This window comes from Acipenser ruthenus, chromosome 1 (genome assembly GCF_902713425.1).
Source record: "Acipenser ruthenus chromosome 1, fAciRut3.2 maternal haplotype, whole genome shotgun sequence".
NCBI lineage: Eukaryota > Metazoa > Chordata > Actinopteri > Acipenseriformes > Acipenseridae > Acipenser > Acipenser ruthenus.
In genome coordinates this window covers 10,473,213-10,495,905 of record NC_081189.1, presented here as the reverse complement: position 1 = coordinate 10,495,905, position 22,693 = coordinate 10,473,213, and the positions used below count along the sequence as shown (strand labels likewise).

The 22,693-nt window shown below is 44.0% G+C and overlaps 1 protein-coding gene across 1 annotated transcript; it reads left to right on the top strand.

The window, feature by feature from the left end:
* The first annotated feature begins 4,012 nt into the window (after positions 1-4,012).
* LOC117973269 (Fanconi anemia group G protein-like) lies at positions 4,013-22,421 on the top strand. The gene is made up of 16 exons (XM_058997789.1): positions 4,013-4,019; positions 4,135-4,205; positions 4,424-4,525; positions 6,553-6,643; positions 8,346-8,477; positions 9,129-9,331; positions 10,962-11,118; positions 12,249-12,379; positions 12,902-13,048; positions 13,286-13,446; positions 13,590-13,656; positions 14,659-14,978; positions 15,498-15,538; positions 15,975-16,127; positions 20,332-20,476; positions 20,792-22,421. The coding sequence occupies exons 3-16, from the start codon at positions 4,448-4,450 to the stop codon at positions 20,889-20,891; spliced, it is 1,926 nt and encodes a 641-aa protein (XP_058853772.1). The 5' UTR covers positions 4,013-4,019; positions 4,135-4,205; positions 4,424-4,447; the 3' UTR covers positions 20,892-22,421.
* The last annotated feature ends 272 nt before the right edge of the window (positions 22,422-22,693 follow it).

Genomic DNA, 22,693 nt, shown 5'->3' with positions numbered 1-22,693 from the left:
CTTGATCAGCACTAATAGAGGTGAAGCATTGTGCACCGAATGAACGAAGCTTGATCAGCACTAATAGAGGTGATGAAGCACTGTGCACTGAATGAACGAAGCCTGATCAGCACTAATAGAGGTGAAGCATTGTGCACTGAATGAACGAAGCTTGATCAGCACTAATAGTGGTGAAGCATTGTGCACCGAATGAACGAAGCTTGATCAGCACTAATAGTGGTGAAGCATTGTGCACCGAATGAACGAAGCTTGATCAGCACTAATAGAGGTGATGAAGCACTGTGCACTGAATGAACGAAGCCTGATCAGCACTAATAGAGGTGAAGCATTGTGCACTGAATGAACGAAGCTTGATCAGCACTAATAGAGGTGAAGCACTGTGCACTGAATGAACGAAGCCTGATCAGCACTAATAGAGGTGATGAAGCATTGTGCACTGAATGAACGAAGCCTGATCAGCACTAATAGAGGTGATGAAGCATTGTGCACTGAATGAACGAAGCCTGATCAGCACTAATAGAGGTGATGAAGCATTGTGCACTGAATGAACGAAGCTTGATCAGCACTAACAGAGGTGAAGCATTGTGCACTGAATGAACGAAGCTTGATCAGCACTAATAGAGGTGAAGCACTGTGCACTGAATAAATGAAGCCTGATCAGCACTAATAGAGGTGAAGCATTGTGCACTGAATAAATGAAGCCTGATCAGCACTAATAGAGGTGAAGCATTGTGCACTGAATGAACAAAGCTTGATCAGCACTAATAGAGGTGAAGCATTGTGCACTGAATGAACGAAGCTTGATCAGCACTAATAGAGGTGAAGCACTGTGCACTGAATGAACGAAGCCTGATCAGCACTAATAGAGGTGAAGCATTGTGCACTGAATGAACGAAGCTTGATCAGCACTAATAGAGGTGAAGCACTGTGCACTGAATGAACGAAGCTTGATCAGCACTAATAGAGGTGAAGCATTGTGCACCGAATGAACGAAGCTTGATCAGCACTAATAGAGGTGAAGCACTGTGTACTGAATAAATGAAGCCTGATCAGCACTAATAGAGGTGAAGCATTGTGCACTGAATAAACGAAGCCTGATCAGCACTAATAGAGGTGATGAAGCATTGTGCACTGAATGAATGAAGCTTGATCAGCACTAATAGAGGTGATGAAGCATTGTGCACTGAATGAACGAAGCTTGATCAGTACTAATAGAGGTGAAGCATTGTGCACTGAATGAATGAAGCTTGATCAGCACTAATAGAGGTGAAGCACTGTGCACTGAATAAATGAAGCCTGATCAGCACTAATAGAGGTGAAGCATTGTGCACCGAATGAACGAAGCTTGATCAGCACTAATAGAGGTAAAGCACTGTGCACTGAATGAACGAAGCCTGATCAGCACTAATAGAGGTGAAGCATTGTGCACTGAATAAATGAAGCCTGATCAGCACTAATAGAGGTGAAGCATTGTGCACCGAATGAACAAAGCTTGATCAGCACTAAGAGAGGTGAAGCATTGTGCACTGAATGAACGAAGCCTGATCAGCACTAATAGAGGTGAAGCACTGTGCACTGAATGAACAAAGCTTGATCAGCACTAAGAGAGGTGAAGCATTGTGCACTGAATGAACGAAGCTTGATCAGCACTAAGAGAGGTGAAGCACTGTGCACTGAATAAATGAAGCCTGATCAGCACTAATAGAGGTGAAGCATTGTGCACTGAATGAACGAAGCCTGATCAGCACTAAGAGAGGTGAAGCACTGTGCACTGAATGAACGAAGCCTGATCAGCACTAATAGAGGTGAAGCATTGTGCACTGAATGAACAAAGCTTGATCAGCACTAAGAGAGGTGAAGCATTGTGCACTGAATGAACGAAGCCTGATCAGCACTAATAGAGGTGAAGCATTGTGCACTGAATGAACGAAGCCTGATCAGCACTAATAGAGGTGAAGCATTGTGCACTGAATGAACGAAGCCTGATCAGCACTAATAGAGGTGAAGCATTGTGCACCGAATGAACGAAGCCTGATCAGCACTAATAGAGGTGATGAAGCATTGTGCACTGAATGAACGAAGCTTGATCAGCACTAATAGAGGTGATGAAGCATTGTGCACTGAATGAACGAAGCTTGATCAGCACTAATAGAGGTGAAGCACTGTGCACTGAATGAATGAAGCCTGATCAGCACTAATAGAGGTGAAGCACTGTGCACTGAATGAACGAAGCCTGATCAGCACTAATAGAGGTGATGAAGCATTGTGCACTGAATGAACGAAGCCTGATCAGCACTAATAGAGGTGAAGCATTGTGCACCGAATGAATGAAGCTTGATCAGCACTAATAGAGGTGAAGCACTGTGCACCGAATGAACGAAGCCTGATCAGCACTAATACTCTTCACCACAATCAGTCTTGTTTTGTATTTAGAGAGGGAAGCCCAGACTGCTGCTGTGAATTAAACCACATAGGATCTCTACATTGATACATCAGTCCCAAAGCTTGCTGGAGGGTAGTAGTTAATGCACTAGTAAAGAAAGGTATGCCAGATGTATTCCTACCGTAGTACAATAATCTTAATATTATTGTTTTACCAGGTAAAGAAAATAAAGACGTGTTGAAGTAGCTATCTCTTTAACAAGAGTGATGTGGTGGCTATGTTGGATACAACAAGTTAAATTATTCATTGAAATGCATTGACACATACATTTTACAGAGTAATAGCATTGGTTCACATTGGGTAGTGCTGGGGGTTCTCGCTAGGGAGGGAATGCTGAGCTCCAGCTGCTGCTTTCAACAGGGCCTGCAGTCAACCCAATCAGGACATACAGTAGTGTATCTAAAGTCATGCCTTGTTTAGGACTGTTGTAAAATACAATGCAGCCACATTAAACAAACCTTTGAAGCAAATTAAAGACTGCCAATATCCACCAGGGTAGAACGTTTGTGCGTAAATAACTTTACATGTTGCTATTACTTCAGTAACATGAAGATACTGGACAGTGCAGCCTTTTTAAATGCAGTGGGGGTTTTTTGCCATTAGATGGCAGTATAGGCTCAGTAAAGTAATGAGAAGGGATCTGTACAGCTGCCGTATGTGACACAACTGAGAGCGTCAGTGGGACAGAAGATACATTAGATAGACGACTACAGGGCTATAACACGTTATTGTTACCTGGTAGTATAATTACTGGTATTCAAATCACACCCGGGGGTTGGAGACACTTCGTTCTTTACACGGTGAGGATGAGGAGGCGTCGGTTACCTAGCTATGCTGTGTTGATGCTGAATCAGTGGGTATTGAAATAAAAAACATTGAGCATTAACATGGCGAATGGCCTCCTGTCTTTCGTTATGTTCTTAGTTGTATATGCAGGGTGTCCCATAATAACCACGTCGGGCGAGTCATAGGCAATATCACTATTTACAAAGTATTCTGTTCAACATTATGATGCTGGCCCTCGTTTTGCATCAGACGTTCATTCGTCTTTGCTTCAACACTGGAAAGAAATCAACACATCCAGTATTAACAATAATGCTGTTAATATTATGCCTGGCTCATGGGGCAACTATTACTAGTTCATTTCAGGGTCCTGTTCAGCGTTTCATTAATGGGGTAAAGCCGCTGAATGAAGGTCTGCTAGTTGTGTTTGTGTGCTAAACAAAACTGAAACTAATATCCTACGAGCGCGTATTTGCAGTGACTTTAGCGCGATATATTTTTCTCACGATGAAAAGGACATGATTGTAACTGCAACTGAATATTCTTATTTACACGTTCTTTTCAAGATCTCGCTTATTTATCTCATTGATCTGTGCATGAAATACTGCTTCTGCTTGTCCAAGTCAGCCATCCGCGCATTGAAACTCCCGCTCTCCCAGCAAGGCTGGCGCATTCCGCTGCTTCTGTGTTTGACGTGCAGCTCAACCAATCACGTTGAACAAATTAGCCAACCATAGCACGCTGTAGGCGTGTTTTTATTTAGGGACAAGCCTGACGAGTGGAAACTTTTACAGTAAGTCAAGATAAATGAGCGTGTCATTTATTACTGTATTTAATCAATACTTTAGTAAATGCAGACATTATAAAGTGATAGTAAATATTTTATTACAGGCACTTACCTTGAACAGGTTACACGTCGAAGTGTTGGTTTAAAAGTTTGGGGTTTTCACGTGGTGCACGCAGAGCTGCAGCAGGTACGGTAGGCATGTTTTGAATGTCTTTTGAAATAGTTTTGTATTCTTGTGTCTGTGACAGTTGTCTGAACTGTAGGGGTATTTTATAGCATGCATGCACATTATAATGTGCAAGGATTGAGCTGCATATTAATTATTAACCCAGTGAGCGACACATAAATAAATAGTAAAGCTATACACGCCTGGTCTCAGCTGTCTTGCGTTACTTTTGTTTTCATTGAAGACGGCGGAGAGCTCATTGAAGAGAATGGACCGGGATACCGGCAGCCAGGGCTGCTTGGAGATCTGGACAGCAGAGCATTACAGCATTGTCCGCAAGTGCAAGGTAGGATAGAAATCCTATAGTCATCCAATAGGAAGCACTGATACTATTACTGCTATTGACAACCAATTCATAGTGTGCGTCCATTGCAGTAATATTGTATCGTGGTTAACTTGTGCCGATGAACTGCCATTGAGGTGCTGCTGTAGTAATGTGCACGGGGGGTGTGGAAGCATGAGGTTAAAAACCCGGATATGGGTTAAAGAAAAACGCGACCTTTTGGTGTCCTGGGAAAGCATATTGAATTTATATTGAAGCATACTGACTGTCCCGGGAAAACAGGGACAGATGGCAAGCCTCGTGCAAGCTATTTATTAATTGCCTTTTATTCATTTGAATTCATTTTAGCGCACTGCTGGTTGATACTGTGCTTGTTTCAGTTGATAATATTACCAGAGCCAGTTCCTCCTACCTGTCCTTAGCAGGGCTAAGAATTGTATTGATTTGAATGCACTGCAGAGTTGAAAGTACCACACTGAAGGCCAGGGAGCTGTTTTTAAAGAGCCATGTGGTATGTATGGGTGTGGAATATCACACCATCATCACATCCTGATTCATGTGGTATGTATGGGTGTTGAATATCACACCGTTTCAGTTATCGCATCCTGATTCATGTGGTATGTATGGGTGTGGAATATCACACCATCATCACATCCTGATTCATGTGGTATGTATGGGTGTTGAATATCACACCGTTTCAGTTATCGCATCCTGATTCATGTGGTATGTATGGGTGTGGAATATCACACCACCATCACATCCTGATTCATGTGGTATGTATGGGTGTTGAATATCACACTGTTTCAGTTATCACATCCTGATTCATGTGGTATGTATGGGTGTGGAATATCACACCATCATCACATCCTGATTCATGTGGTATGTATGGGTGTGGAATATCACACTATTTCAGTTATCACATCCTGATTCATGTGGTATGTATGGGTGTTGAATATCACACCATCATCACATCCTGATTCATGTGGTATGTATGGGTGTTGAATATCACACCGTTTCAGCCATCGCATCCTGATTCATGTGGTATGTATGGGTGTTGAATATCACACCATCATCACATATTGATTCATGTGGTATGTATGGGTGTTGAATATCACACCATCATCACATCCTGATTCATGTGGTATGTATGGGTGTTGAATATCACACCATCATCACATCCTGATTCATGTGGTATGTATGGGTGTGGAATATCACACCATCATCACATCCTGTTTCATGTGGTATGTATGGGTGTGGAATATCACATCGTTTCAGTCATCACATCCTGATTCATTTAAAGAAGTTTCAAGCATGTCCTGTCTCTAAATTCACCTGGTACACCAGAGTGTAACCATTAACCTGCCTATTGCATGGCAAGGACACCAGTAAGAAATACCACGTGGAGCAAATGGGGTTTTTCATACATCCACTAGGGGGCAGTGCTGCAGGGGCGGCGGCTGAACAGTTACAAAAAAAAAGGTCTGTTAAGATTTAACAAGAACACTGCTTCCAATTCATGAAAACAGGATGCATGTTTAAACACAACATCCATTTTTGTTGCATTTTGATTGCACATGTTTTTTATTTAACCCCATTACAAACCTTCATTGGGATACTTTGTCTAAAACAAAAGAGCTGTATTCTGGAGCTCAAGGGGTGATTTGATGAACCTGTTTTCCTCTGAGATAACCCACAGAGATTTTCTTTAAAGCATTTTACAGCACTGGGTAATCGTGGGTATCCTGAGTTAACTCTAAAAAGATGTGGGTGATGCAATCTGGGTGGATTCTCTAGTGCTGTAAAATGCTCTAAAAACCCAGGTTCTGACAGTCTTGTCATACCCATGTGCCTCAGCTGCTTTTACAACAGGAGGACACAACAGATTTGGCTGGTTTTGAAACAAGCTTAAAAAGCAATCCGGTGAGCACCGGTATCCGAGCGGAGCAAGAGGTTCAGAGATGTGTGTGTGTGTGTTCATTAGAGTGTGGTTTGCTGTGCTTTGTAAAGCCTGGCATTGACTCTCTGTGCAGGCTGCTTGCAGAACTCAGAAAGGAACCCAACAGAAGGAGGCTCTAAAGCAGTGTCACTCTGAACTGAGGAAGCTCCTTCAGAAGATACAAGGTATACATTGCTATTATGTTACAGTGTACTTCGAATTGCGTCTTACTGGTGTTTCCAATGTTTAATATTTGCGTCTCAGTGAGGGGGTCTCGGGAGTTCTGGAAACACACCTTGGATTTTATTAACATAATTAGTTCTTATTCTCTGTAATAATGATTCCGTTTCTAGGTGTAGGTTTTATTTTCAAATTGATATGTAACACCTCTACAGCTAAGAACATTATTCTGAGATTATTAAGTTTGGACCATAACAGAGCAAGGAAATGGACGTTACTCTGTGTTCAAGGTTCATGCTACTTTATTTCAACAATTAATATTAATCATGTTATATTGTAGACCCATATATACAATTGCGACAACTTCTAAACATATTCATTTACAGTTGATAGCCTAATACAGAACAAAGGTAATATTTACCACGTCTGTGGATGCTGTGGTGCTGCTGGGTGTGGATGCTGTGTGGATGCTGTGAGGGTGCTGTGTGGATGCTGTGATGCTGCTGGGTGTGGATGCTGTGATGCTGCTGGGTGTGGATGCTGTGTGGATGCTGTGAGGGTGCTGTGTGGATGCTGTGAGGGTGCTGTGTGGATGCTGTGATGCTGCTGGGTGTGGATGCTGTGATGCTGCTGGGTGTGGATGCTGTGTGGATGCTGTGAGGGTGCTGTGTGGATGCTGTGAGGGTGCTGTGTGGATGCTGTGTGCATGTTGTGGTGCTGTTGGGTGTGGATGCTGTGATGCTGCTGGGTGTGGATGCTGTGAGGATGCTGTGATGCTGCTGGGTGTGGATGCTGTGAGGGTGCTGTGTGGATGCTGTGTGCATGTTGTGGTGCTGTTGGGTGTGGATGCTGTGAGGATGCTGTGATGCTGCTGGGTGTGGATGCTGTGAGGATGCTGTTTGGGTGTGGTTACCTTCAGGGACTCGCATTCCTTTTCTTTTGCCACAGTCTTTGCCCATATGTGGTCCTGCACTCCACAGAGCCAAAGTCCTGCTAGTTTACACCGACTCGACTCCCTCCCCTCAGAGAAACACATTCTCAGCACACAGGACCCCACCAAATGAGTTTACAAATGAAATGTGTTTTCAAACACATATACACACGTTATACAAAGCAAATGTTAATATTAAAATATAGAAAATGAGGCTTATTCCACCAAAGCAGGTGTTCCTGACTCAAGATTCGAAATAATGTAAAGCTCACAAGCACTCCTGTTAACTGGTGTGTGATTAGCCAGCAGTCATGAGATGGTGCTTGGACAAACATGGCTTTTTCATGAGGGAGTATTTCAAATATTCTTTAATTTTGAATTAGCTGGGCAACAAAAGTATAATTCATACCATATTGCAATTAAAAAAAAAAAAAAAAAAAAAAGAAAATCTGTCTCACTCTTCTGTGCAGCATATTTTTTAATAATGTCTTTTAAAATGTTCTGTTATAGAAACGAATGTGAACATGGACATTTTTACCACCAAACGCATTTCAAGCTGTGTTAGTTCCATTATAATGTGTGTCCCAACAGCCTGAGAACTGTAAGCCACATGCCACATTCGGGTCTGAACACCTGCGTTGAGATCATTGAACATGAAACAGACAGTCTTGTTATCAAGCTGTGTCGCAAGGGGGTAGCGCGGCCCTCAAGGGTCTCAGGGCCCCCTCTCACACATGTGTTGGGTTAGTGCTGGTTACTCACCCCTGTTTCTGCAGGCCTGCCCCCGGCTGTGTCCAGTGTGCCTCTGGAGCTGAGCGTACTCTATAACGCCTCTGTGCTGAATCTTCGCCTGTCTGCTAACACCAGGGAGGAAGACCAGGCTGGGATCACGCAGGCGCTGCTCAGAGGTATGGCAGACTCACACCCGTCCCTCACTGGAAGAGTCCTTATTGATTGATAACGCACCTTGGGCCAGATTCTCCACTGTGTGGCCAAACTGCCCACGTCATGCATTTACTGTGAGTGTGCATTTTGCATGCTGTGCCTTGGCTACTATATTTGAAGTACCAGACCCTTCATAAGAAGTGCATTATAGCGTAAGACGCCCTCCCACAGAGAGAGTCCCTCCCCACAGAGAGAGCCCTTCCCACAGAGAGTCCCTCCCACAGAGTGATGCCCTCCCACAGAGAGAGTCCCTCCCACAGTGTCCCCCTCCCATAGAGAGTCCCCTTACATTTTCTTTTTCTTTTTTTCTTTGTTTTAATAAATTACTGCAATATGAATGTGTACAATATTTATGTTTACCGGTATATGAAAATGCATATTGAATGGATTAGGTTACGTAGCCATCTTGTTGATACAGAATCATTTGGATCCTTTAAGACCCCCAGTTGACAAAGTTTTGAGATCAATCAGCTACTAGGAACCAGACGAGCATTGGTGGGCTGAATGGCCTTCCCTCGTTGGTGAAGTTTTTATGATCCTAAGTTAACCAACCCAAGTGCGCCCTGCCTGCCCTGTACTGACCCCTCCATGTCTCTTTGTCCTGTCCTGTCCAGCTCTGGAAGCCGCTGGCCGCCCCGGTACCGGCTCTGACCCCCTGCAGTTGTGGCGCTTGGTCCTGCAGTTGCTTAACTGGGAACACTGGGAGCAGTGGGAGCCCTCGCTGACCCAACTAGCCTGTGTGCAGTGGGCACACTGGCTCTGCACCTGCCAGCTTCACTGTGTCAGGGAGCTGCTCCTGTGGCTGGCTGAGGCTCGGGTAGGGGAGACAGGGGTTTTGGTTACTTCAATTTCATTGGCAAACATTTTGACCTAGAAGTTTTTCTCAATGTCTTCATTTGAAGACATGTAAGACTTGTAGCCAAAACGTTGGACAAACAAATGTTACTATTTTTGTAATAATTTCTTTTTTCCAGTATGAATTCTTATTGTACTGCTGAGTGATTTGCAGTTATGGTTGTCCATGTGGTGGATGTAGGTCAAAGGCCAAGGGGCTCCTCAATTGGGAAGCTGTCGCTACACAGGACTAGTCAGACTCAATATACACTTCCACTTCATCAGTGTACTGATTAAAACTGACTGTGACTTAAACTACGTCTGTGAATGTTAATGAGTGTTGTGAATTTTAAAAGCGTATTTGAAGATCCCAGACCTGATATGTACTGTATATACCCCATGACTACACCAGCACCCTTCCCTTCCCCCCCCGACCTCCTTAGATTGTGTTTATAAAAATCAATACAGCCTGGAAGCTGGCAGAGACCCAGTCTCAGTGCTGGTGAGTCTCTGAGCTGCTGAGACTCTGTGCTGAGTCTCTGTGCTGCCTGAGTCTCTGTGCTGCCTGAGTCTCTGTGCTGCCTGAGTCTCTGTGCTGCCTGAGTCTCTGTGCTGCTGAGTCTCTGTGCTGTCTGAGTCTCTGTGCTGAGTCTCTGTGCTGTCTGAGTCTCTGTGCTGTCTGAGTCTCTGTGCTGCGAGTCTCTGTGCTGTCTGAGTCTCTGTGCTGAGTCTCTGTGCTGCCTGAGTCTCTGTGCTGTCTGAGTCTCTGTCCCTGTAGAGATTCCGGAGCCTCTGGGTCAGGCCTTTGTTGTGTGGAGTGCTGATGGTGCAGGTTAGCTGTGTGTGTCTGTCTGTCTCTCTCTCGCTCTCTCTCACACACAAAGCAGGGAATCAGCTCCCTGAGAACAATGGGTAGCCACTAATTTTAGATACTGTGTGTATTAAAATGAGTTTGGTTTTTTTTAACCAAAGAAAGCAAAACTTTTTTTTACATTATTTTTTAATATGGTTTGTATTTCAAAAAACAAATAACAGTAAAATAAAAAAGTTGTTTAAAGGTCGCTCAAAGAGCAAAAATAACCCTCAAAGCCGTGAAAGTTTACAGCTTATTTTATCATAACATTTAAATACAGGGCTTTCAATTTGTCCGTTTTTTGTTGCGTATATGGAAAACTACAAAGCGGTGTGTAATTCAGTATGTTAAGGTCACATTATCCAGCAGGTTTCATTCCACTTATTCTATAGCTGCACACTGTCCTGCACGCTGCTGACCTGCATTCTGTAGAGTGATGCATAGCTGCAGATCATGGTGAGCCACACTGTCCAGCACGCTGCTGACCTGCATTCTGTAGAGTGATGCATAGCTGTAGGTCATGGTGAGCCACACTGTCCTGCAAGCTGCTGACCTGCATTCTGTAGAGTGATGCATAGCTGCAGGTCATGGTGAGCCACACTGTCCAGCACGCTGCTGACCTGCATTCTGTAGAGTGATGCATAGCTGCAGGTCATGGTGAGCCACACTGTCCTGCATGCTGCTGACCTGCATTCTGTAGAGTGATGCATAGCTGCAATATGCTGTATATAACCCTTGTTTGTGTCTTGTTGTTTTTAAGGGCTGGTCTCTTCCAGCTTGCCCTGGGTCCCCTCTGGATGTGCAGAGTGTCCTGGTGGAGGAGAGCCAGTCCTGGGAGAGCAGAGCTGCCCCCGGGGAGGTGCTGAGTGCAGCCCAGTTCAGGGAGCTGCTCCACACCTGCACTGCCATCACTCGGGGTAAGAATAGTTTACACTTCAAGCTTTTGAAAGTCAGCCATACGTTAAAGAATGTTGTGTAGATGTTTGAGTGTTCTCAGAAGTATGCATGTGTAGTATAGACGTTGGCTTGAGTGTGTATACAGTGATAACAGTGTGTTCGTAGGTTTTTATTTTATATTCAGTGTTCACTCAGTTGTTGTACATGTATAGCCTTTACACGTTCATATTGTAGTCACTTTATTTAACACTTTGTTGGTTGTTTCTTCTGGGTTATCTGATTGGTTACTATAATTCCAACACTGTTAAAGATTAAATGTTTAAGAAACTAAGAGCCAGAATTGGGAAGTACTGATGTGTATCAATTATGTATATGCTGTGAAATCTGAATGAACCGGTCATCGTTATTTGGCAAACTTTCAGCAGCATTTACCGTCTTTTCTTTGTTTTGTTTACCCCTCCTGTACTGTTTTTAGGAAGCTCTCAATCATTCTCAATCAGTCAGCTTTCTGTAGACAGCAATAGAAGAAAATGCAAATAACTTCAAACTAACTTCGAAATTTGAGAGTGTAAACAAAAAACAGATAAAGTGGCATTAGTAGGTACATGCCCTTTAAAAACCCACTTACCGAAGATCAATCGTCCAAATCAATTTCCGCTGTCAAGCCAGTCTCCTGTTGTTAACCTCTGATGCTGAGCAGCGGATTGTTACCAAGACACTGAGCCAGGGAGGGAAGGAAAGATCCAGCCTGGGAACTCTCCACCTGGGCTGGGCGGGCTCTTGACCAGTAGGGGTCGTTGAAGTGCAGTAAGGTGAATTAAACCCAGCCAGTTTTCCTTCCCCACTCTGCGATAAACCACTGCAGTGCTCCCTGTCGGAACCAGCCAATATCGACAAGATTGTCATGAGCAAGATTTGAACCGCACTGGCATGGGACTGTCCCTGCAATCCAAGCAGCAGTGCTTTTACCAGCTCAGCCCCTGAGGACCTGCAGTGCACACGTTTGTGTGTGGTTCTGCCCCTCCCTGCAGTGCACGTGTGTGTGTGTGTGTGTGTGTGTGGTTCTGCCCCTCCCTGCAGTGCACATGTGTGTGTGGTGCGGCCCCCCAGTCTGCAGGCGGTGACTGCTGGAGTGTTTCCTGTGTTGCAGGTGTGGAGTGGATGGAAGCTGGGCAGTACCAGGAGGCGCTGGGGGGGTTCCAGCAGGCTGCAGTCCTGCCTTCTCCCAGGCCCCTCCATGCTCAGCTTCTCACCCTGACCGGACTCTGCTTCCTCAAGCTGGTAAGGACTACCGTCCTGCCGTTATATATATATATATATATATATATATATATATACACACAGTATAAATATGCTGTATATAACCCTAAACCTAACCCTCAAGCTGGTGAGAGGAGTCTGCATTCACCTTGAGAGCAACCACGGCTTTAACAACAAAAAGAAAAGATAATTTTTCTAACTATTTTATGTACAATCTCTGCCATATATCTATGTCATAGTCGTTGCTGATCATGATCCTGAGAGCTCTAATTGTGAGGTTGCAGCAGTGGCAGGGGATGCACTGTACTGTGCATCCCCTAAATTATTGTATTTCTTGTTCTTATTGTATGACTTGTATTGTAACACTTGAATGTATTTGCTTGCGATTGTAAGTCGCCCTGGATAAGGGCGTCTGCTAAGAAATAAATAATAATAATAAATAATAATAATACTGTGTGTTGCACACTTGCTTGTTTTAGAAGGGAAGTGCTCCGGCAGTGTGTGGTGGTTCTCTTGACACTTGTTTTTCTGGCTGGTTCCCAGGGGAAGCCTCAGAGTGGGCTGCAGTGCTATAGACAGGCCCTGGAGATGGATTTTGGGTGTCTGTGTGCCCTCTATCAGAGCTGTGTGGTGTACAGACAGCTGGGAGAGGCAGATGCTGAGATTGAGGCTCTCGGGCTGCTCTACACTGTGAGTACCTCTAGCTAGCATGAGTATATAGAAAGTGCCAGTAAGCCTATCGACTGCTCTAAATTTTTTGCTATACACATTTGTATTTTGGTTGTTGTTTTTATTTGTAAACGCTTTGTTTCTTTTTTATATCACTGACTTGGCTGGTTGAGGTGGAGGTTGGGTTGGGGGTGGAACTAATCATATTTCAATCAAGATTTTTACAAGTTTACTGTTCCTTTGCTGCCCCACCCCCAGGCAGTGATGTCGCCCGCACACCGTGACCCGGCCTGTGACTCGGCCGCCCTGATTGGCCCAGAATCACTGCTCCAAAGCCCCACCCTGATCTGTCTGCTCAGGAAGCCACATCCTTCCTGCGTGAAGCATTGTCTGGCACAGAGGAGCCTGCAGAGCGGCAGGTCCAGAGTTATTATAGTGTATACAGAACCCTTAGATTAACACTTGCAACCCTATTGGCTAACAGTGTCCACACACCTCCCAGTAGTCATTATAGCGGTCAGTAATAAAAGTATGCCGTGACGTGCAGTGTGCTGTATTACAGGACAGCAGAGGCAGTGGAGCACTACCTGGACTTGCTGGCCTTGTTCCAGGAGGGGGCGTCTCAGCGGGTGAGTTTGAATGGCACTCTGTAAAGCAAGGCTGTCCGACAGAAGGCTCTTGAGCCACACAGTGTAAGGCTCATTGAGCTGCACAATGTAGTTCTCTTGATTCAGAGGTGATGGCTGGACATTCAGGAGTTTTAGATAAAAGTAACTCAAAGTGCAAAAACAAATGCTGTGTAAACGTTTGAACATGGAACCTGTTTAATTAGAGCACAAATACTGCAACAGTGTGTAGCACACTTCAACTCTGTATTTTTAGTTTTATTTCTCATGGCTCTTTAAGAACTCTCTGGTCAGGGGTATGGCTCTTTCAGACAGAAAGGTTTGACACCTCTACTCTGCAGGAGTGCCACTAGATCTCTGTGACACTGCACACAGACAGCAGATACACACATCTCTATAGAGACACTGCACACACAGGCAGCAAATACACACATCTCTATAGAGACACTGCACACAGACAGCAGATACACACCTCTCTATAGAGACACTACACTGCACACAGACAGCAGATACACACATCTCTATAGAGACCCTGCACACAGACAGCAGATACACACATCTCTATAGAGACACTGCACACACAGGCAGCAAATACACACATCTCTATAGAGACCCTGCACACAGACAGCAGATACGCACATCTCTATAGAGCCCTTCATGTCAATGCTAAACTGGATTTCATTTTGGAATCTATCTCTCTATTCATTTGCTCAAATCCAGCAACAGAATGACTAGGGGTGAATCACCCCGTTCCAAATTACATCGCAGTGTTGCTTAAACCAGATGCAGATCTTGAGCTAAGGAAAGTGATTCCCTGAATGTAGCTGTTTGTTTAGCTCTAAACGTACTTTCTTTTCATTACATTGTTCTTGTTTTTTACACTGAAGAGTCTGTGAACGTTCATGGAGTGCTGTGTTTACTTCACTCATGATGGGGGCGAGGCCGGGGGCGTGCTCTCCTGGGTCTGTTCTATGACCTGGCTTTGCATGATGTATTCCAACGCAGGTGATCGTAGACAACAGCCTGGCCTTCCCCAGAATCCCAGAGCTGTACCTGGAAGCAGCAGTGTCCCTACTGAAGGCCAGGAGGTATCAGGATGCAATCACAGTGTGTGAAGAGGTTGTCAGCAAGACAGGAGCCTTGGTCCCCGAGAGACTGACCATTGAGTGCCCTCCCAACACGGAGCGCGACGGCCTCTGGGCCGGAGAATCAGAGAAGAGAGAGAGTCTGAACTGTGTGCTGTGGACTGCGGCGGCCTGCTTCCTTCAAGGACAGGCCTTCACCCAGCTGAAGGAGGGCAAGGAATCACTGTCTCATTACAGCAGGTGTGCACGTTCGTTACGTCTGCTGACCTTGTGTCCAGTTACACTTTTCTGTAGTTTTGGTTTTCAAGGGTTTAATTTTAACATTGCAGTTTACTCCCCGTGCAACTGGTATTAGGACCCCATCTGAAACTTAAAACACTATTTAAATTCTAGTTGCCTGCCATTGAAGTTTGTAACACAAGCAAGATCAGCTAGTGTCTTTTGTAGAAGTAAGAGCCAGCCCTATCTAGTGAGCAGCTAAGTTCCTTAGAAACTGGCAATACACTGCTGTTCACTAAGATGGTACTGGCACTTACTAATTTAAAAACATACGCTGATCTAGCCTGTGTTACATATGAGTATTATGTGGCAAAGAGCAGCTCCTGAACCTCGTATTAGAACATTTTAAAAACACTTTATTTGAGAAAACACAATAAACAGTCCTGAGTTTGCAAACATCTTAGAAAGGTAAGGGGGCAGTAAATAATAATAAGACTGCAGGTCTGATCGGTGCTTCATTCTGCATTCTTTTTATTTCAGGTGTATAAATCTGTTGGTTAAGGTCCACGTTACTTATTCAGGTGAGTGACAGTACAGGAGGCAGTACAATGTGGGTGGAAATGGCATTGCTCGATCGCTGTCCTGGAGAACAGGAGAGTGACAAGTTTCAACACAATGGGATGAGCAGTTCTTTGGATATATACTGGGTGATTAGTAAGAAAGAAAAAACATTATCATCCAATGGCAAGGATCCGTCCTCGTATTCATTTCAATCCCCTGACTGCATTACTGCACACCCCCTGTACCAGGCGTAGGCATGGATCACACACCTCGTATTCCTTTCAGTCCCCTGACTGCATTACTGCACACCCCCTCTACCAGGTGTGCATGGGTCACACACTTTCAGAGAGGAGTAGAAGCATGTTGACAGTATATAAACTAAAGAGAGGAGTGGAGGCTCACTCATTGTTGCAGATGGGGGCAGGTGACAGTAGCCCTATTGTGCCTGTGTTTCAGAGCGGAGGGGAGGGGACTCTGAGAAGAGTGGAGTGCGGTCCCTGCAGAGGCTGAAGAGCCTGGCGTTCACTGGGAGAGGACTGTGCTTCCTGGAGCGGGCTCAGGACAGAGAGGCGCTGCACAGCTTCCAGCTCAGTGTGCAGACTGACCCAGGTACCCTACTGGCTCTCCTGTCCTCACTGTCACACTGCACAGCAACTTCAGCACGCGCAATCATAATACCACAGCTATGGCCAAAAGTTTTGCATCACCTAGAATTTTAGGAAAGAGACGTAATTAAAAAATCATAATATCTCAAAAGTTTACCGGAAGCCATAATAGTAGACTTCTTTAGCAAGGCATGCAACAACTTTTTACATGACATAAAAACATTTTCTAACGTGCACTGGGAATATAAAAGACACGTGCTTACCTTCATTTTCTACTGAAATCGAACTTCCATTCGTCTGTCTTTTTTCAGAAGCTCCTCAGTGACTGAATGTAGAAATCCGGTAGGCAGCGCAGATTCCTAAGCAGCGCCTTTTCAAGTCAGTGAGGCTAAGTTTTTTATTTATTTATTTATTGCATTTATATAGCACTTTTTATACAAAGTATTGCAAAGCACTGTGCAGTACATAGCAGAAAAAAGAACAAACCACAATACATTTGTATAGCATGTCACACATACAGCTGCCACAATCAGACCATTTAAATAACAGTATACACATAATAATACAAAAGTAGCAATTTTAAGGTTACATTAAAACCCACTAAGATAAGAAAAACATTTTATAAAAGTGCGTTTTTAGTCTTGACTTGAAAACTGTAACAGTCCCAGTTTCCTTGACAAACGAAGGCAGAGCATTCCATAATTTCAGAGCTCTACAAGAAAAAGCCATACCTCCCATGTTGCTTTTGTTGACCCTAGGAATAACCAGCAGCCCCGCATCCTATGATCTCAGAGTGCGGTTTGAAAGATACGGGGTCAGTAACTCCTGCAAATAACTAGGTGCTAATCCATTCAGGGCCTTGTAAGTTAACAGCAAAATCTTAAAATCAATTCTATACTACACAGTGAGCCATTCACAAGACATTCACACAGAACACCCAGGCCAGCAACGCCTGTTGTTAATACCCACATTTTTGCAGCTGACCTGAGTTATACACAGCACACAGTTCAGCACGAAACCGACTACTGTCAAAAACATTCGGATAGGATGCTTCCAGAGATTTCATAGCATGAACCAGAAAATGTGTCTATAACTCCATGAATCTTTTTGGATTCAGCAGCTTTCTTGTCTCGCTCTTTTTTGCTTTGGTTCATGTACACTCAGCTCCGACACCTCTTTCCAAAACACAAATGTTTGTTGCTTTTGGTGAATTCGGTCAGATGTCTCGCGACTCTGCTGAATACAAAACCCGATATCGTGCATCTTGGTTTGAAGCACGTCGAACAACACTTCTGTAATTTCGAATATGTCACTGTAGAGGCAGAGGAGAAACACAAACTCAACATCGTCAAGCATGGTCAGAAAGCCCTTGGCTGAGGAATAGGATGGAGCGTCCCAGGCTGCTGGATTTTGCACCACACTTTCAAAGAGTTCAATCAGAGCTTCTTTGCTCTGCTTAACAGTTTGTACAAGCCTCGAGTGAAAATTCCACCCAGTGGTACAAACAGAAGACAGTCTTCGTTTAACTACGTTGCGAAGAAGCTCAGACCACTTTGTAGGTCGAGAGAAAAACGCAGCTATTCCTTCTAAATTTTTGAAAGAAATCCTGCATTCCCTAATATTCTTTGCTGCATAACTGAGGACTAGATTTAAGATGTGCATAGCAGTGAACATAAAGTGTACAAGGGAACTTTTCACGCACACGTTTCTGAAGTCTACTTACTTCGCCTGCCATCACTGCTGCACCGTCTGAACAACCAACTTGTCGCCACATTGAAACTTCTGGCACATCGCATCAACACGCTGGAAAAGTGCAGCAGCAGACCGACCGCCACTAACATCAGTAAAACCAACAACATCACTGTCCTTGGACACATAACGCAGTACAGTCGAAAGCTGGGACTTATTGGCTATATCTGAGGTTTTATCGTAGAATAGCAACAAATGGTGCCTCCTCAATTTCTTTGGCAATGGCATTAAGTTGGACATTACTCACTGCTTCGATTAGGTCATTCTGAATCTTGCTCGATGTCCAAGAAAAAAAGTCGAGGTTTCCAAATGCTGCTTCAATAAAGGATCGAACTCACTGTTTCGACATAATTTCCACGATTCAGGGAGTCATCCGATTCGTCGTGCCCACGAAATGCCAGCTCTTGTTCTCCAAGATGACTTACAACATGAATTAGTCTTGGCAAAATCTCACGATTCTGATGGACTTTTTCATTGTGCTGTCTGACAGCAAGTCTCCATTGTTTGTTTAACTGCAGATCAATGCGCTCTTGTCCAAATGTTCGTAACTGTATACATGCTGTTAGGTCTGGCTGGCTAGTTTCATTACGTTTGCAGGTATTGTGTAAAGTGTTTAAATCGTGGTATCCAGCCTTATTCCACACACTCTTCTCGTTAATGAAAAGTAGACACAGCCAGCAGAATAGTTTTGTCTCCCCACGTGCACTTGTACACGCTTCACTGAAACGCCGTTTCAACTCTTTCCCTGCTTGTTTGTACATGCTCTCTAACTACAGTTTCGGTTTCGGTGGTCCGTTTTTTATGATTTCTTCTGTAGTCACATAATCTCCTGCACTAAATGGATTTTACAGCAATTTTTATACTACATTATCCATTTCTCTCTCTGCTTCAATCAAATCGTATTCTCTAGTTTCACAAAATAACTGTTTTTTTCTGCCTTCTGTTTTTGCTCCTGACCTTTGTTGGCCTGCTCGCTCTGTTCCATCAGGACGATTCATTTCTTCGATTGCATGCCTTCGTTTCATTATTCAAGAGTGGAGATCTGCCGCACAGCGTTGCGTTGCCTGGGCAACGAGATGCAATTCGGGGCATTGCGTGAGTTGGCACGCCAGGCACAACCGATATGATTATTTTTATATGCAAAACTATACGTATGTATTATATATGTTACATAGAATAATAATAATAGTATACCAATTTTAATATTATTGTTTTAGATATTTTTTTTGTGTGTGAGCTATAGGGCATGTGTTACATACATAGACACCACGCCACTGATAATAGTACAGCATTTCAAGATGTCACACTTTTAAATTTGTCAGTTTTTCGTTAAATATATGGAAAACTACAAAGCGATAGGTAATTCTATATGTTAATGTAACATTATTACATAGGCGACAGTGTGGTCCAGTGGTTAAAGTCCAGGGCTTGTAACCAGAAGGTCACCGGTTCAAATCCCACCTCTGCCACTGACTGACTCACTGTGACCCTGAGCAAGTCACTTAACCTCCTTGTGGTCCATCCTACAGATGAGATGTTAAATCAATGTCCTATTGTAAGTGACTCTGCATATAATACACAGTTCACAGCCTACCTCTGTAAAGCGCTTTGTATAAATAAATATAATAATAATAATTATTCAGCAGGTTTCATTCAACAATATGATGCAAAATGTTTGGCCATAGCTGTAGGTTATCAGTTAACATGCACAGTTGACCCTGTCTCGTATCCTGCAAGAGTGTCTTTATTGGGTGGTTCTGTCACCCAAAGTGTGAAACTATACGCTCGTAAGAGACGGGATCAGCAGTACATCGTAACGTGCTATAAATCACATTTAAATTGAAAGAAAAGAATGCAGTACATAGATAAGGCAGTTATCCACATTTCTTTAGAGTTTTGTCAGCTGGTAGTCTACCCTGCAGGAGACGACACAAATAAGATGTGCTGCACTGTTTTGATTAGCTGAGATTGACGTCATGATTTATAATAAAACTGTAAGAAGCTATGTTTCAGCTAGTGCTTTCTGCAGTGTACTGCTTTATCACTTTTATGAGGGTGAGATTATAATTCTTGGCTCCATGACCATACAATATTAACTCATACATTCACTTGTCCTAATCAAAATGAAGGAGTGGAAAGGCTGTGAGGGGCCTGTACTGGGGGTATGGGAGTGGACTGATCCTGCAGGGGGAGTGGAGGGCTGTACTGGGAGTGGACTGACCCTGCTCGTCTCTGCAGGGGGAGTGGGGGGCTGTACTGGGAATAGACTCTGACCCTGCAGGGGGAGTGGAGGGCTGTACTGGGAGTGGACTGACCCTGCAGGGGGAGTGGAGGGCTGTACTGGGAGTGGACTGACCCTGCAGGGGGAGTGGAGGGCTGTACTGGGTGTGGACTGACCCTGCAGGGGGAGTGGAAGGCTGTACTGGGAGTGGACTCTGACTCTGCCTATGTCTATGCAGGGGTAGTGGAGGGGCTGTACTGGCTGCTGGAGCTGCTCTGGAGGCTGGGGAGGAGGGAGGAAGCCCTGTCTTGCTGGAGGAGGTTTCAGAGCTGCACGGGGAGGTCGGCAGAGGAAGCAGCAGCAGCAGGACAGGATCTCCAGGGGTGAGCAGGACAATCCAGATTCCATGTTGTCTGTTTTCTACCTTTGTCTGGATGTCTGCCTCTTAAGCACGCTGTCTAGTGCATGTATTGTATGCTAGATCAGCAACTCCGAAGGTATATATGTCATGTTGTAAAAAAAAAAAAAATGTTAAAAGTCCATTAAATCTTTAGAAATCTGATTAAAAACGTAACACGTAACAGATTTCTTAGCATAGTTTTTACTGATCAATTCTAAAGGGAACATAATGGAAACCATAAATAACAAGTTAATAACCATTTACTAGAGCAAAACCTGATTGCTTTACTTCATTCCAGAGACTACCCCCTGTACCTGCTGTCCCCCCTGCAGGGGGATGCTCCTCGGGACTGGGAGGGTCTAAGCAGGAGGATGCTGGAGGAATGCTGCCCGCTGTAGAGCTACTGCACCAGAGTGCTACAATATTAACATTAGCCATTTCCAATTGTAATATTACAAGCTCCTGGAGCGCTGCAGAAAAGGGTAGTTAACAGCATGGGTAACACGTTGGTTTAGGGGTCCGTCAGTTATATATGATCTAGAAAAAAAAAAAATTATTGTAATATGTATTTTTTCAAGATGTATGTAACCACTTACAAACTGAAGCCCGTAAACTAAAGTGTTACCAAATAACATGCATGGATGTGCTCTATGTGTTGTTGCAATACTAATAGTCCAGTGACTTGCAATAAGCTGTAATAGGCACTTACTAGGTTCCTGTATACAGCACAGGACCCAGACAGAAAATGTGTTTGCCAGTCACTTGAAACAACCACTGTGGGGTTCCAGTGCTACAGGAGCCCAGATTAACTGTACTCAAGGCATGCAAGTTCAGGAGCCCATGGTAACTACTCTGCACACTGGCTTCCTGATTGCTCCAGCAGCATCACCAAGTTCATCCAAATACTGCATAAGAATGTTGTCTGCAATTTTAAAAGAAATCTGTGTAATCCGTGAAGGTCATGTTTAGTATTTTCAGATCTGTCTCGGATATTGATTAGAGGATCATGATTGCTTCTCAGATTACTGTTTCAGGAACCTGTTTGAGTTGTCTCTGTCTCTCTGTCTCTGTCTCTCTCTCTCTCTCTCTCTCTCCTAATGCCCATGAAATATTTAATATGCTTAAGACGCCTTAGGTGGATGACTTGCTGTAATGTCTGCTGTCATTTTCTGCAGTAGCAGTGGTTTATGAACAACACATAAATGAAATGTATGTGCAGTAGCACATGTCAAAAACAGGTTTAAAGCAAAAAGAAACTTGAACACTAATGGGCTGTGCAAAGGCCAGCATTTTCTATTTATTTCTATTTAGGAACGAACACATCTACCCCAAATATGCTGGTGGCTCACCTCAACATGCTGGAGCCCCACACTGCTGGTCAGGGACGTAGTGAGCTCAAGTGCACATCTGCCAGGCTGCTCTTTGTCCTCCAGGGGCCAGACGTTCCTTTATCAAGCTCCTGGGTGGGAAGAGACAGTTGGCTTGGTGGTGGCATCTAAGATGACCATTGACCATCAGTTCTCTTGAGCCGCTGTGATGAGGGAACCGAATTAGACATTTGCTGCCTGTGGTTCGAGGAATTTGAACCAGAGCTTGCATACCTGCTACAGCCCACGCAGTCCCTAAAGCTCCATCTAGTTCTAGATCTAAGCATCTGTGGGATGAGCTGGAGTGTTGAATGCAGGAGTGCTTGGAGGCAGCAGCATCCCTGGCATAACTGCGCAGTGCACTGTACAGGCTGGCTTTTCAGAGGAACCGCGTGGAATCTACAGCCTATGTTGCAGCTGTTAATCCTTCAAAAGGAGGGACAAGCGAATACGAGAGTGGGTTCTGAATAAAATGTAACCGGTTGAAGGACATTATCTGTTTGTTAGGCTGTATCTTGATTTGTACAAATGTTGGAGAATCAATAAATCAAACAAGCCTTTACTGTATCTGGTTCTCGTTTAATGGTCCTGTTTATGCGTATGACATGAAGTGTTCCACCTTTACACAAACACAGCATTGTATTGTGTGTCTAAACACCTGTGTGACAAGATGACGCCAGGTCTAAACCCTGTCTGAAAGGAACTGTCACCTGAACTTTCGTGAAACTATTGCAAACTTCACCTGAAATATCAAATCTGAAAGGTATCATTAAAATATCATGTGTAAAGAAAACATACTTGTAGACTTCAAATAAAATCCTTATTCAAGTACT

Coding starts and splice junctions, on each gene's coding strand:
- LOC117973269 (XM_058997789.1), top strand. CDS start 4,448: ATGGACCGGGATACCGGCAGCCAGGGCTGCTTGGAGATCTGGACAGCA. Junction 11,119..12,248: donor CTGCACTGCCATCACTCGGG/GTAAGAATAGTT, acceptor CCTGTGTTGCAG/GTGTGGAGTGGATGGAAGCT. Junction 13,657..14,658: donor AGGAGGGGGCGTCTCAGCGG/GTGAGTTTGAAT, acceptor ATTCCAACGCAG/GTGATCGTAGACAACAGCCT.